The sequence below is a fragment of the Ostrinia furnacalis genome, unplaced genomic scaffold, assembly GCF_004193835.3.
Source record: "Ostrinia furnacalis isolate ACB-3 unplaced genomic scaffold, ASM419383v2 OfSCF4779, whole genome shotgun sequence".
Classification (NCBI taxonomy): Eukaryota; Metazoa; Arthropoda; class Insecta; order Lepidoptera; family Crambidae; genus Ostrinia; species Ostrinia furnacalis.
Window position 1 is genome coordinate 27,311 of NW_021135018.1, and position 16,740 is coordinate 44,050.

The 16,740-nt window shown below is 41.5% G+C and overlaps 1 protein-coding gene across 1 annotated transcript in view; it reads left to right on the plus strand.

The window, feature by feature from the left end:
* The window catches only part of LOC114359982 (trithorax group protein osa), a 47,732-nt gene that overhangs the window by 16,628 nt on the left and 14,364 nt on the right, over positions 1–16,740 (plus strand). Inside the window, exons 4-9 of the mRNA XM_028314532.1 lie at positions 8,456–8,739; positions 9,522–9,723; positions 10,555–10,712; positions 11,596–11,637; positions 12,777–12,965; positions 16,471–16,687. Coding sequence (XP_028170333.1) covers positions 8,456–8,739; positions 9,522–9,723; positions 10,555–10,712; positions 11,596–11,637; positions 12,777–12,965; positions 16,471–16,687 — 1,092 coding nt within the window. The remainder of the gene's footprint in view (positions 1–8,455; positions 8,740–9,521; positions 9,724–10,554; positions 10,713–11,595; positions 11,638–12,776; positions 12,966–16,470; positions 16,688–16,740) is intronic.

Consider the following 16,740-nt stretch of genomic DNA (forward strand, 5'->3'; position numbering starts at 1 on the left):
TTTACTAAACGACGTAAATACGGTCTTGACATTCATTATTTTGGTATGTGAAATGTTCAACTTTTGGAAGAGAATCCCAACTTCCCAACTAATATTATAAATGCGAAAGTAACTCTGTCTGTCTGTCTGTCTGTTACGCTTTCCCGCTTAAACCTCGCAACCGATTTTGATGAAATTTGGCATAGAGATAGTTTGAGTCCCGGGAAAGAACATAGGATAGTTTTTATCCCGGTTTTTGAAACAGGGACGCGCGCGATAAAGTTTTTCTGTGACAGACAAAATTCCACGCGGGCGAAGCCGCGGGCGGAAAGCTAGTATTACGATAAATCTTTCGCACATAAATCAACAACGTCTCGATAATGAACGTTGTTTACTTACAGATGCTCGCCAACCGAAACTGCAATTTACAATATCAACTAGCGAGAACGCAACGTCTTGTTTACGAAATAATTTCGTATCTTTCCAGCGCATATTTTGAACAGCAATAAGCGTTGGTAATGAACGTGGACCGCAATGGCTATCGTGTTTTGTTAACGTCGCTCGATTGCCGAACGCGGCTTTCTCAAAACATCAGGCCGTATAAGTTGCGGAGTAGACCGGCCGAGCGACTGCCGCCGCACTCGGAATACCGGTTATATGACCGCAATACACCCTCACTCCATTCCACGTACGCCTCGCAACATCGGCCAGTTCGTATTCCAATACCGCATTAGCTCGCCCTAACGCTCAGTCGCCACCACTAATGCCGCGATGTATACCACTCCTATACATCATGCACGGTCGCGGTGGAAATGTGGAAGGCTAACATGACCGCATGACGTCAACTGTTCGGCTCGTCCGACTTCTTGACTCTCGACAAACACGAAGTGAATACGTGAAGTTGCGGGTTAGAAAATTATAGTCAGCTATAGAGGAAAAATACGCTTGGCTAACTTTATTCATACGAAGGCTTTATAGGAATGACTCATTTGTTATACTTACCATAAGAACTGATTGCCACAAAAACAGTTTTAAGACCATGATTTATATTGGTCAGACTTTTCCTTAGAATGTATGTGCTAAAACCGGATTATATCACAAAATCGGGATTCCCAGTAACATTACCATATTCTGCGCCGTAGCTATTTCTTGTTGACAAATAATGACTTGCCCCAAGAGTTTAATTTACATTCCGGAAAATTTTCTTTTTCAAAAACAATAATATGAGAAATAAAATGATATAATTTCAGTTCAGAATTTGGCATCAATCAAAATTTTTATGTTCCCTCTCGAATTCGGTGAATTTTGTGATATTAAGGCCAATGTTCATTTTAGTAATGCAATATATTTTTTCGTTATTACGGGCACTGTCATTATTCTGGACAGAGATGGATATCTTGCTTGAGAGACATTCGATTGAGTACAATATATTTTATCGATTCGTAAATAAAAATAAAGTCCTGTTTATCGACAGCATTGTGCTCGTTTCCAATCCATGTTCCATCGTTATTTTAACACAATGAAGCCGCAATACCGCAACCCGACGCGTTCGAAGGTGAATTGCGTATTGTTTGACGCCCGCATACAACGTGACTTTCGAAAATGACTTTAATTTTCGTTCAATAAGGTTTCTTTTGCACGCAGTGTGCTTCACTGAATCTGTATTGAAATTCGAACCTTATGCGTATTGTTTGTGAGTGCAGTATCGCTCGTTTGATTCCTTATAAAGTATACGAGCGCTAAAAGCGTTTCGCAGTCGTCCGTCGTGCGTATCGGCGGCCGAGCGAAGGAATGCCATCAACTAAGATAAGGCTGGCTCCGGGGAGTGGAGTCTGAGCTCGCGGTGCTGCTGCTCGTCGCGACATTTGAAACTTGTATTTGTGGGGAACTTGCGTATTTCAACCAGTTATCTGCGAGGTTCGGCTTTTGACTTTGCATTCTAGCGATGGAAATAGAATCTTACCGTTTTTTGAACCGGCAAAACTTTCTCCAAATATTTTATACGTTCGGATATAAGAAGCAGCTTAAAGTAAGCTAAACTTTTCATTTGAGGTTTAGAGCTTTTCATTTGATGAGCATTTGCTCACAATAAACACGAAATCGCAGGAATTTCATACGCGTATCATAAAGAATGAAGGTATGCAATAAAGAAAGAATATCCAGGCACCCAATTTTAAGACACGCGAGATTATAATTTGACGCGACACCCTTCAACTTTTTCGAGCGAGGCTTTTTATAGCTCTCGTTCACATAATACACGAAAGGAAAAGAGGGATTATGTACTCAGAGACAGGTGTTTGTGTGTGTGCATTTGTCGTCACACAGAGTGCCTCTATGTGCAGCCACGTGCCTGCGCGTCCTTGGCAAGGCCATCGACCTTCAACTTTAAATAAAAAAAAAGAGGAAACAAAACCTTTTTGCTGCGATCCCGCCATAGTGTTTGTTTTGATCGTTTTCACGTAAACGATCCGTCGTGGTTTGTTTTGTGCTTTTTTGTGCAACGATCGATGGGGTCGTTATTTTTTTTCAAATTCAAATTCAAATTCAAATTCAAATTTCTTTATTCATAACCAGGTGTTTTTACATTTCTATATTGCGATCGAGGAATTCTTTTAAGTATATAAATACTTGTGGTAGAATATCCCCGCTCTCCATATTAATTTAACATTAATTGACAATATAAATAATAATTATTATTATTATTTATGACGCTCTCTTTCGTCACCGTGACACTTAGATGTCCATGTCGTTTGCGATAAAGCTATTTTTGGGTTTGAGTGTTGAACGGGTGTGGCCGACGGATGATTTATGTTGTTAATTAGCTCGTTCGGCGATGATGAATGTTTGTTTAATTTTTATTTGGAGATGGCGTGACATGTGGTCTAGCTTGAAACTCACGATTACTTTGGCTTAGTGTAGCTGTAGTTTAATTTGTTATAGAATGTAAAATGAATATCCTCCTATTAATGAGTTTCTACTCCTCCAAATCTAGAACTCTTATCAACAAGTATGCATTCTCTAACTTCAATTCCTGACAAAGTGCTTCTTCATGTGAAAGCCTACGGGTTTTGTTGGTCCACAGTGAAACAACTGCCATAAAACACAGATGCCGAGTGACGGTTATGTAGATGCGGTTGTTGCTAACCGTAAATTTTTACGAGTGATAAAATATAGAGCATTTTTATTTACATCTGTCGACCGCATCCATTCATTCAACATGACATAAAAGAAAATTTAATGGGACAACTACCTGTTGCAACCGGTCCCTCCCGTTGCCCATCGTCTAATTGTATTCAGATTACTCCGGAAAAGTGATAAATCTGTGCGAGTCAAGGTCGATGGAGGGTTCGACAGCCCATTCACCCCGTTCGTCTGCCCCCACGGCTAATGGTGCGGACATTCTTTCCCCGACCTCGCAGTCTTGCCCGGCTCTACATTGTGCTAAACACATCCACCCGCGCCTTGCGACCAACCCTCCGCCGATAACTAGATGTATATTAACAACACCCCTTGCCCCATTTCAGATTCTGAACTGTACCTACTCTAACTAGTGAATGAACGTAAAAATATAAGGCTTCCATTTGCTCTAGTTTCCGAAGTTACGTGTTGGCCAGTGTTATTTTTACCTAATTAATTAAAAAGGTTTTGCAGTTAAAAGTTATTTTTTCGAGTCTTGGTCGTATCGTCATCTCTTCTGAAGGAGGCCAAACACGTGTTATTTATTTTGTTTGGAATCATTATGAGATAATGCTATCAAAACTGTATTGCAGTTGTTTATTACGTTCCCATTAAATAAATCAAAGTCTGCCCGTAGTCGCCAATAGCGTCTTGCTGAATGGGCTGCGCCAGTGTCAGCACAAAATAAGCCGGGAACGGAAGCTGAACTGTAAAGACAAATACTAAATATCTAAAAAAACAAACAGTTTTTTAGATTAGGAATCATCACGCTGCGCTGTACGCTTTCAATGCGGGAAAGTCATGAAACGGGAAGATTAGTGTACTGTCTAGCTAGAGTTAATTAGCTTGCCGTCTACAGTTTCAGTTCAGTAGTATTCAACATCAAAACGCAAGTTAACATCACGGGTTGCGAGCATAATTCGCTCCAAGTTGGTACTTCTCGCCTAGCTGTTGAATAGGTCGAGCTCTCGCCTGGCGCGATGGCGGCGCGGGCGGCGACGTGACGACGGCGATTGTCTCAACTAGGCCGCTCTTGTTAACGCTATTGTCTACGCTCTGTTTATATCCACTTAGTGCGCGCCCGTTTGTTTTGGAAATATATTCCAACGACTTGCCAGTGGTGCCTCTACTAATTTGTCCGACCATGTTTGCAATTGAAATTTGCTCCGGCTGAAACACTCTGGAAAACCCGACTTCTCTATGTTTGTACGTGTTATTTCACGCCGCACGCTGTAGATTTATGAGATCACGACACTCGTTCTCAAGACGTAACGTTTATTTTTACTGTTTGTTAGGCCTCCAAGCTATAGGTTAAGTTCACGAGTCGGTAGGCCTTTGTTGTAAAATTTACGATTGGCGACTGTCGTGTCGTTTAATGATAAAAGTTTTGCTGGTTTTGTCCAACAACTGGTAACAGTTATAAGTTATAAAATCCACATAACTTTAGCCCGCTCCGTGTTCAGCTCGTTTGTGTAAATTATGAACGTGTACGTTATATTTGCCGTTCCCATAAAACAACCGTTTATTTCCGTAGCGTTCTGAAATACGATTACGAAGTCCTAAAAAGGTTATCTTTGAAAGCTTAAACGCCTTTTCTGTCCAGTTTTGTCAAAGTTTATGAATTGAAATAATATGAGCAACCTTTTTATAAATAAAAGTGTTCAGAGAATCGTGATCCTTGGTCAGACACTTGGTGCCTGTCCGGTTAATGCGATCGTGGCTTGCTGTCAGGCTGCGGCCGCAATGCGTGGGCGCGGGTCGTATGCGGGGAATGCGTCGCCACTCCGCCAGTGGCCACTGCGGTACGTGCCCACTAACTACGCGCCTCGCCGCATTCTCGACGCCGACCGCAAACGATCTGCGCGACAATTAACTTGCAAAATACACAGGAAAATCGCTTGACTCACTCGTTATCGCTTGACGTCAACTTGCGAGAGAAAGGCAACTTGGAAGCTTTAATGATCCGGAGCAGGGGGCGGAAATGTTAACTTAATGAACCGTTGAATTAAGAATTCTTTCGGATTCGTGATACTTCAATTAATTCTTGACTGCATTGCCGAAATTCAGCTCGTATAATTAAATATCTGAAAAGACCACGTAGTGCTTTTAATTGGAATTTTATAAGAATGTCGCAGCGAACAAAGGTAAGTCGGTGCAGTGGGAAAGCAAAGGCCTCGGCCGGCGGCGCGGTGACGGGCTCTGCCCTTGACTGAGCTGGTTCGCGCCATGACCAACGCTCGGGCACAATTGCTCAACGTAATGACCCTATTTTGAATCGCCAGAACTGGCAACGTCATTTAAACTAAATCTGATGAATTTGCTTTTAATGTACCTACTTGAATGCAGATTGAAAATCTAAATGATAACTTCATGTTGAGCTTTCAAAGTAGTGGTTTTTCCGAATACTGATTCTCAAGATTCTACAACTCAGCTGATGAAACTACTACAAATGAGTAGGTACTGTCTATAATTAGAAATATCTGTATTGTGGTCCTGGCTCCTAAACAGAATTTCAGGAGTCAGAATAAATGTCGGGTTTAAATCCTGTTTGAACAGTTTTGATTAGATTGTGTTGAACTATGTAGAGTTACTGATCAGCCTTGACCACAGTTTTGATCATTTTTCCAACTTTGTATACCAAAACTGACACTCCAAATAAACTTTAACCCATAACTATTTTGTGAGAAGCAGAAAGTCATGTGTTCACATTTGTGTGCAACGGGTACGCTATTTTTACGAGGCGGTGCTGGGCGAGAGTCGGCGGGCCGACCCCATTAACGCGGCGATACACCTCATTAAAGGTCGCCGTAAACAAATATACAGTGTGAGTCACGTTAAAGTGTACATATGAAAATAGATAAAACTAGACCTATTTTTATCGACAAAAAAGGGGTCAAAATTTTTTTGAGATTTTTTTTTAATTTTTTATATAATTTTTTTTCTTCCAATTACTTATTGTAAAGAAAACGTGATAACTTTTAAACTAAGCGGTATATCCTGATAAAATAAAAACAGTAATAATGCTAAATAATAGGCAATACTAAAACAATACAAAAAATACACAAAAAATGCCAAAAAATAATAAAAAATGATGCTTTTTGAAAAAAATCTGCTTAAAAATTCGTATTTTTTTGGTTATTTGATAAATTTCTCCAAAAAATGCCCCTATAACAGATGGTTTTTATTACTTTTTATTATTCTCTATCGTATTACTTTTGTAAAACCAAAAATCACATGGTCTCTATCCCTATCACAACATTTGCTATGATCGTTTGAACAAAGGCCTGCCACCACATTTTTCTCCGCTACAGGTAGAGACAATTTTAATTTTAACTTAAATGCTTATTTTACTTCGAAATCTTTTGTTTTTATTTGAAATCTAACTAGTCTTTATCAAAATTACAAATCTAGAGCCATTTTCAGTTTCGTTGTTAACGAAGCGTTGAATGGCGCGCCCGGAGAGGCTTTGTTCAAACGATTATTGCAAACGTTGTGATAGGGATAGAGACATGCGATTTTTGGTTTTACAAAAGTAATACGATAGAGAATAATAAAAAGTAATAAAAACCACCTGTTATAGGGGCATTTTTTGGAGAAATTTATCAAATAACCAAAAAAATACGAATTTTTAAGCAAATTTTTTTCAAAAAGTATCATTTTTTATTATTTTTTAACATTTTCTAGGTATTTCATGTATTTTTTAGTATCGCCTGTTATTTTGCGTTATTACTGTTTTTATTTTATCAGGATATACCGCTTAGTTTAAAAGTTATTACGTTTTCTTTACAATAAGTAATTGGAAGAAAAAATATTCTATAAAAAAATTTAAAAAAATCTCAAAAATTTTTTGACCTCTTTTTTATCGATAAAAGTAAGTCTAGTTTCATATATTTTCATATGTACACTTTAACGTGACTCACACTGTATGTGTATATGTGGGCGTGTATGCCACTAGCTTGTTATCTATGATTCACCGGCGCCCCGCCGTCTGCCGGCCGTCTGATCGCGCCACAACAATATAATGCCCCGATAATGGCCCACTGATGAGATTAAACTGCCTACCCTCACTCTTACTGCGCATTGTTTACGACCGTCTATTCTGAAATTCCAAGCCGCATGTTGCTTTCGCGCACTGCGAACTCGCAAACCCATTTATTCGCGCCGGCTGACGTAGATTGCGAATCGACGTCGACCGTGTAATAGGCCGTAGTTTCTCTCACGTAACACTAACATAACCAAATCGACCCACATAAAAGCTGCAATACCACTTTCGTCGTCGCAAATCACAGCCGCCCGTATCTCGGCCTCGGTCAATGCGTTGCGTGCATGTCGTATGCACATATACGGATGCAATAAAGTGCAACGAGAATTCGCAGGCTAGCGGCGCATGCCGCTCACGTGCCGTAGAAAACGAGAGTGATCGGGTGCGTCTCTCCGCCCACGATTGATGCGCCTAGGGTTGTTAATCTGACCTTTCATTCATTGCACTACAACTGCACTTGATACTCGTACCTCAAGTGCTCCCGGAAATTGCCGAAGGCCGCGAGGTGCAACAACGATTAATCACAATTTGCTTCACGCGCCCACTGCCTTTTATCATTAGAACACAGGTATTTTTACCCTCCAGCATCAAAATATTTAATCAGTCCCGCATTCATTGTGTGCATTTAACTACTGTCCAAACTTGTTTGTGTTTTCATTTCAAACACGCCTCTGGACAGAGCGCTGCATTTTATTTTCACTCATAACAAATGAATAATTCAATTGGTTTTGACATCCCTGCTGTTGCGTCTGGCTTAGACTAGGTCTCGTTAACTGTATTATTCAAATTGTGTGTACGTAGTGCGGCTTCGATCGATCACACGAGCCGGCAAAACGCCACCCGCTCCCATCTGTACACAAAACAACTAGCAGTTTGCATAACTAAATTGTTGCCGCGTTATCTCGAAACCACTAATCAACTGATTCGAGTTTGATGAACTTGAATTGTGACACACTACTCTCCATTCATGCTATTTCTGATATAATCTAATTGCGCTTCTTATAACGTCATCTTTTACACAATTTGTTGAATCTTGCGGTGTTAGTAGAGTAATCGTTGCGGTTAGTTTACTTCCAGTCCCAATAATAAACTATCATGTACCTATTTTCCTGAGGATTACGCAGACGATAATGCATCATGTGCCTTTGAAATACTTTTATCATTTTCAACAATTACCGATGTTTATTTTGTTGTGATCCTACTGAAATTAATTTCTTGAGAACGCAGTAGTTATAACGCACGTTTCATTATTTACAGGCACACAGAACGTAACGATGCCGCCGCGAACGTCGTCCTCGCTGCCGGACGGCAGCGGGCCCCCGCGGCCCGGGGGCCCTGGCGGGGCGCCGGGGCCCGCGCCGAGCCCCGTGCCGCCGCCGGGCGCGATGGTGGCGCAGCCCTACTCGCACCACGCGGCGTACAAGACGGCGCACTACCCGCCACAGCCCTACGGCTACCCGCCGCGGAACCACCACCCCTACCCGTATGGGTACCAGCCGCGGCCGCCGCCGCACCCGCCGCAACACTACCCGCCGCTAAAGGTTGGTACAATATTGCTCATCATTCCCATACAGCCGTGTGGTGACGGCAGAGTAGAATACATTTGTCACCAACCCCTACTTTTCCCGCGGGTGTCGTAAGAGGCGACATAGGAACTACACATCAAACAGAGAACGGGCAGCAGCGCTCTCTGAAAATATCAAACTTTTAAACTGCGATCTTTTAAATCCGCCTGCCATGCGTGGGGATTATAGCAAAACCCTCCACTATGGTGGAAGAGGCTCATAGTCCAGCAGTGGATTGTAAAGGGCTATTAATGATGATTCCCATACAGATCCCATGTAATAACAAAGTTACCTGTCAGCAAACCGTCTAGGTTAGAGTGCTAGTGTATGTACATACAGGTCATGAAGCAGTAATAAACGCTTTTTAACACCGAAATGTTTAGTCCGATGTGCTGTCAACATGACTTACGAATACGAAGCTACTATCATGTAGGTGTCTGTGTCATAGTTATTTAATTTTTAGCGTTAAGAGTAGCATCTCAAACTAATTTGAAAATTATAAATAACTTGAAAAAGTACCCGTATTACACTTGAAAATTTCGACGAGTTCATCCAGTGTCTAAGTAGCTCAGTTGGAAGAGCAGTCGCCCGGCAAGCGGAAGGTCGTGGGTTCAATTCCCGCCTTAGGCTGTCTGTGTCATGTCATGACTGAAAATTAACCCTTGTCACTTGCAATGTCTAATATTATCTCTTTGTCACACAACTTCATTAAATTCTAAATTCGCATTTTACCGACTTTGATCCTGTTGTTTGTGCAGCAGCAGCCACGTCACATGGGGCCCCCGACGCCCGGCGGCGGCGGGCCGGGCCCCGAGGGCGCTATGCCCCCACCGACTGCGCCAGGAGAAGCCCACGATAACGGGCCCGCAGCCCCCGCCATCGCGCTCGTCACCACGGGCCCTGATGGCGCGCCCTTAGACGAGGGTAGTCAGCAAAGTACGCTTAGCAACGCTTCTGCAGGTATGAGAGCGCATAATGTATTTAAATTATAATAGGTACTAGCTTTTGCCCGCGGTTTCACCCGCGTGAAATTTAGTTTGTCACAGATCGTCATAAATTATAGCCTATATGTTAATCTGGGTTATAAACAGTAATACTGTAAAGTTTCAACAAAATCCGTTCAGTTGTTTTTGCGTGAAAGAGTAACAAACATCCAGACATCCAGACATCATGACATCCAAACTTTCACATTTATAATATTAGTAGGAAGTAGGATGTTACAAGGTGGTAAATAAACCATTCGTCATTCCATCTTGGTGGTATTGATAATAGAGATGAAACGGNACACCCAGACCCGTCACAGAAATTAAAATTCATCATTTCAATTTCTGCCCGGCCGGGAATCGAACCCGGGACCTCTCGGCATAGTAGTCCGTTCTGAACCACTACACCAAACGGCCGACTATAAAAGAACAATCGATCGTATGTTATTGAATCGTTACTTTTTGACCGACAATCTATTTTTTCCTCGATTTTCACAAACTCTATCTCTACAAAATCACTTATGGCAACGATATTGTTGAAGAGTGATGATGGGGCTTTCTTTTTTATACAAAACAAGCGACCCGCCCTTGCTTCGCACAGGTATAGTTACCTAAAAACCTTCCTCTTGAAACACTAATAAAAAACAGCATCAAAATCCGCTGCATAGTTTTAAAGATATTAACATACATAGGGACAGACAGCGTAAAGCGACTTTGTTTTATACTATGTAATGCTATCTCCATTTACCACCATCTATCCTGGCTCAATTCCATTGGTTTACAGTAATATGTGTTTTTTTGTTTCCAGCATCAGGCGAGGAGCCCTGCGGGACGCCCAAAGGGCGCGGCAAGGACTACGGCGCGAGCAGTGCGGCGCCTTCGCCCTCGCCTGGAGGTGGAAGCCACTCGTCCGTGCACGACGACTACGACGCCTCGCCCTCGTGGCCGCGCCCGCCCTCTAGTCCCGTGAGTCCGCGACACGACGCGACGACACTACACGACACTGTCACACCACGCCACACGGCATCACTAGGGTTGACGCTCGCTGTCTATTGTTTACTTTATCCTGGACAAGGAGGATAGTGATACACATCTGAGATTGGTTACTTGTGCCTCTTTGAATAAGATCTAGGGAAATGCTCCTAAATCAAACTTAAGTTCTCAAAGTCACCAGCAGCTCAAATGTACACTACGGGTTGGCACATGTTTTTTAATCCTTGTCTAGATCGAGTGGCTTATGCCCGTTTTCACCATCAATCCCTAATTTAAGTGACCCTGACCCCTATGGTAACACTCATCAGCAATTTTGTTTTCATAGGGTTCACTTAAAAATTAGTGATTGATGGTGAAAACGGGCTTTATCCAAAAAGATTATTGATTTAGTCTATCTAAAAAGAAAAGAGTAATTTACAATCTGTATGATGATTTAAATAGCGAACGACAACCCTTCACATGAACTCTACCACAGTAGTTATCTGTTTCAACTTGTCCTGTCTCTGCAAGTGACCGTCCAACACGTACTGTTTGGGGCCTCTTCCACGATACGAGTCCGTTGCTCTGCACCTCACCTACCTTTGTTGAAGCTTCCCTTACCTCGCATGCTTGTGTCGACGCCGTTGCACAAATTTTACTTTTATACCTCTTCCAAATTGAAAATTGTAGACCGAGGAGTTGTATCGTGGAACACTCCACTTCAGCGCAAATGTCGACTGATCATTATGGCCATCAGTCATACAAACTTGTGACTGTCAGTTTATTGTATTGTATACGTTTTGTATCGTTTTATCTGTGTCCATGTACGGTGACGTGAGTGAAGTGGGGAAGCATTGCATTTTATCGTATCTTTCAGGTGTTTAACAGTCACATACCGCCGGAGTCCTACAGATCAAAGGTTTATATCTAGTTAAAGATCATTAAGCATGTGTAGTGCTCGACTCAGTTTATGAACACACTGTGTAACACTTAGATATTGCATGAATGTCGACTTCCTTCTGCATAATGTACGAATTATGCATACTGTTTATTGCATTCCTTGATTGTTATCTAAACGAAATTATGCAGCAGCATCAAAATAAAATGACTTGTTTAGCTTGTGCTAGAAATAATTGAACTTCGCTTTGCGCTATACTTTATACTTCCTGGTGTTGGCTATCGCTTGATGTAATCTGCGATTTTAATGTTCAAAATTGTAATAAAGTAGAAACACAAATTGAAAATGACAAGTCAATTTTAAGTTAATTAGTTGGTCATTTTATTTTGGACTTACCAGTTACCAGATATATGGTATTTTTTGAGTTGATGTTTTATTCTTCTCTTCACTTTGATCTTGGCATTTGAAGTGATCTTCGTTATGCCTTACCTCAACTTGGTCTTGGTTTGTTTCTACAGTAGATTTACATTTTCACTGTCTACAGTTTAATCGTTGCATACGAATGAACACATTTGTCTGCATGCACTTACTGTGTTGTGCTTGTGGTAGACTCTTCAAGTTTATGTTTACACTATACTATGTAAACTCAACAGTTTTAAATATAATTATGCTATGCTAGTTCTAGCGCGTTTTATTAAAGTATTGTCTAAAATGTATACTGTCTTGAAGCTCTATATTTTAGACGAATCACTTTAAAATTGGTTGCAGGAAGTCAGAATTATTTTTTGATATTTACTATTCACCATTCATAGCAATGCTTCGATAAGTTTTTATGTCATGTTTCCAGAATAATATAAAATATGTTGTCGTGCAGTTTCCTTATGGCATTTTTCAAGAAATCTTTATCTTTACTCTACTTATTGTATAATGTAGTTTCAAATATTGATATGGGTATAAATATCTTTATTTATCCAGAAGAATAAATAAATATCCAATAAGTAACATTATTGGTTTTCCATTTTCGGAATAAATAAACCGAACACATTGTGAAGCTACCTAATTCCCTTTTTGCCAATATTTACTGTAACGCAACTGGCATAAAGATCTATCCTGGCATTGCGCATCGCGGTTCTGGTGTATGATGATGACGTTTGCGCCAGAAGTCGGACTCGCTGGGCAAGCTGTACGAGATGGACGACGCGCCCGAGCGACGCGGCTGGGTGGAACGGCTGCTGGCCTTCATGGAGGAGCGGCGCACACCCATCGCTGCCTGCCCCACCATCTCCAAGCAGCCGCTTGACCTCTACCGCTTGTATCTGTTGGTACGCGACCGCGGCGGCTTCGTAGAGGTCAGTACCGAGTAAAACCACATAATAATAAGAAGTACTTCGTACAGAATATTTTCTTCGCGAAGGTATTTAAAAAAATATATGCTCAATGTCGTTAACAATATGGTGTAATTTAGCTTGTCTCAAGAGTCGAGCACCATTTTGTTGACAAACGTCAGTGATCGGTACTGCGCCGAAGACATAGGGCTGACTTCGGTAAAATGATGTGTGACATGAGGTGCCAAACTGCGGAAAATGGCGGAGGAAATACATGAATAAGATTGAATTATATTTTGTGTTTCTAATCTTATTCAGGCAATTAAAAATACTGCAGAGTATTAATTACACCATCGTTTTTACAAATTGTTTATTGTCTTTACAATACAAATGGGTGAAGAATAAGTGCGTGCGTCAATACTCGCTCGTGATTGTCCTGTCGATTAGGTACCTCAGGAGGGGTAGTCGCGCGTGTTTTGTTTTCGATGCAAACTCGCGGAGATGAACAGGCCTGGTAAAACTCGCACTAAGCGTTTCGACGACTCGTTTATAATGCGAACAGCTAGGGACTGGAATTCGCTGCCTGCTGCTGTATTTCCTGAACACTATAATCCGGGCGTTTTCAATGCGAGAGTGAATAAGCACTTCAGGGCAGATATGTACCATCTTAGACTGCGTCTCACTTAAGTCTTAACACCAGGTGCGATTGCGGTCAAATACCTGCCTTGTTTAGCATACCTCGGGCAGACAGACATATCGAAACTATAAGGGTTCCTTGTTGGACAATGGAACGCTAAAAATGGCCAAAAAGTTGACCACACAACCTTGCTTCGGGTATCACGGATTATTTGACGCTGACTACCACCAACTCAATGTATTACTGAAGAATAACTGCCGTGTTGTCAAACTACGATAGAGATCGATTCATTCACAAAGACGCGCCCCACCATTCTTCCGATAATGTTTGAGTGTTATCGGTGCACGCTAAATTATCCATAAGTGCACATGCAAACTACAATAATAACTCTGGATCAAACTCCTCGCACCTGCTTCGAGCTTCCCTCGACCAAAAATTGGAGGGGCGCGCCTTCGTGGATGAAACGATCTATACGTTTTTATAGGCATTAATATCTCACCTCAACTCACCTGATCAGCGTGATTAGTATAGTCCATATCCTCCACTTGCCTCTGATAAATTAAAGAGGGTGCTCTTGCAATAGAGACTAAATTATCTATATATATGATGATAATGAGTCTTATAAATAACTTCTCCGGAGAGTTTTTGTATGAAATACTTATCCATACTTCACCTCATGTGTCTGTAAATAGTTCCTTAAGTTTTATGATGCAGATAAAATCTTAAAACCTATTAGTTACTGCTCTTACGAGTCTGACATGATGATGATGAGTCACAAATATTACTCAGCCCAAGTGTTTATAAAAGGAGTCTGTATGAAACTCCTATCCAAACTTCACTCCTTTTTCTGTAAACGGTTCCATCTCGCTTTCTGATGCAGATAAAATCTCGGAACCTATTACTGATGCAAATCAATGATAAACATTCTCGAAGACATGTTGAAACGTTCTTTGTACATGGTCGCGAAGTAAGCGTATTTGTGCATAGGCAATATCTCTGCGGACGTTTATGCTAATACTCCTAACAGGCGGCAATATAAACGGATCTGACTGGTCTACTCGCCACTCGGAGATTATTCCCAATTCTACAGTAAATATAAATCAAAGCTTTTGTACTATAAAATGGCTTCTATTTTGTTCGGAGTTGTAAAAGCCGACATTTATACGAACGCATAGAGGACGAACGGTATTTGTAATTCAATTTAGTTTTACAGTTTTAAACGTGAACGCTTGCACAGAGTATCATTTTAGCGGGGCCACTAAAACGCACGCGCAACGTTCTATGCAACTGCAGCTAATAGACTTCGGTTAGGATTTATGTAAGTGCATGTTCTGCGCGGTTTATGTGAATAGACGCCATAAAACAGCCGGGCCTTTAACGATAGTTAATAAATTTTTATCATTGAAGCGTTCGCAAGCGCTGGGCGCACGTTGTTGGCGGGTGTAGAGTAGCGCGGTGCGCCGGCGGCGGCGGTCGTGTAGTGCTGAGACCGGCGGAAAACACGCGGCATGGTGAGGTTTCCCGTCAACATGACTTATCGGCTTTCTCGCAGAACACTGTAAACCTTCGCACTTAACGCCCGCGCTCGCTCAAACTTGTTTACTGAAAGCTGCATAAAATCCTAAACGATTTGCCAATCTTCGGAAAATGAACCCTCTTTGTGTTAAATAACCTCCGCCGTATTGTAGCTAAAAGATGCTTTTTTGTTCTTGCTCAACTACAAATGCACATGCATTTGTTTGTATTATCATACGTAATTAGAAAGATGTCGCTTTCATGGTCGGGTCGTATACGAGGTTACACATTTGTGCCTGTGTAAAAAAAATAAACTTTTACCTACTTAACATTAGCATAATATTTATTTTCAACGCGCTGAAGCTGAAGTGCGATGTACGTCAGTTATTTTACTGTTGCATTAACTTGTTGGAATGTGACTTTATGTTGTGTATAAGTAATAGGTAATTCTTTACAAGTACGCGTGGACGAGTGTATTGTTGTTGGAGCTACTGCTATTTTATATTTACCAACATATTAGTTGGTCAGATGAAACAATGAGGTAAAGTTGTTTTTTATTATCAAAGTAGTCCCGCGTTTTAAAATAATAATTAAGCCATCTAAAATACAGGTAAGAAAAAGCTATGACCTACATTTTAGCTCTAAGCCGCCAAGTCGGGAGGCATGTGGCTATAAACTATAAAGCTACAGTAATCAGCAACAGGCGGAATGTGTGCTTGATTGCCGTCTCAATCAAAGCAAGATTTACAGTTCCCGCCGCCTCAATAGCTGCAATGCAAGGACGCTGTGAGCCGCTGACTTCTTTGACAGGCGTCGTTATCGACGGAGCGCCAATTAGTGTTGCCGACTTAACAGCCAGCCGCTAGGGCCCCATTAGCTAATGCTTCTTAAACTATGATTACTGATGGACTTGTTGGAATACTAATTTAGCTTATAAATCTTTAATTCGTCATGCATTTCGTTAACAAAATATGAATGAGTTGTGATGTAGCGTTGGTAACTAATGATTGCATTCAAATCGATTCGGCCCTTCTAGATTGGCAGTCTTAAATTGACATTTAGGAGCGACGATAAATAAAATGGTGAGGGGCTTCGACTGCCTGAGACTTTATTTTAAGTTCTGTCAATGCGGCTGTAAGCGCCCACAAGCGAAGGAGATCCTTTCGAAGTTTATTTGGTTCATATGATTGAACGTACAGCTTAGTAAAGTTACTAAGAACCAAAATGACAACCTCTCAGCAGTGTCATGCTTTAGTGTAGAACCCAGAACATAACGTTGGTATTCTGTGTGAACTACAGATTTCGACAAGCGAATGCCAACCATAAGTCTACAACATAAATAAGTCATTTTACAAATATAAATCCTTCGTATTCCAGGTGACGAAAAACAAAACGTGGAAGGACATAGCGGGTCTGCTGGGCATAGGCGCGTCGTCGTCGGCTGCCTACACGCTACGGAAGCACTACACGAAGAACCTGCTAGCATACGAGTGCCACTTCGACCGCGGCGGCATCGACCCGCAGCCCATCATCAACCAGGTCGAAGCGTCCACCAAGAAGAAGAGCGGCAAGTCCAACAACAACTCCACGGCAGGTTGGTATTGTTGACAAATGTTTGCTACCCTATTTTGAACTCATTCCCGATGC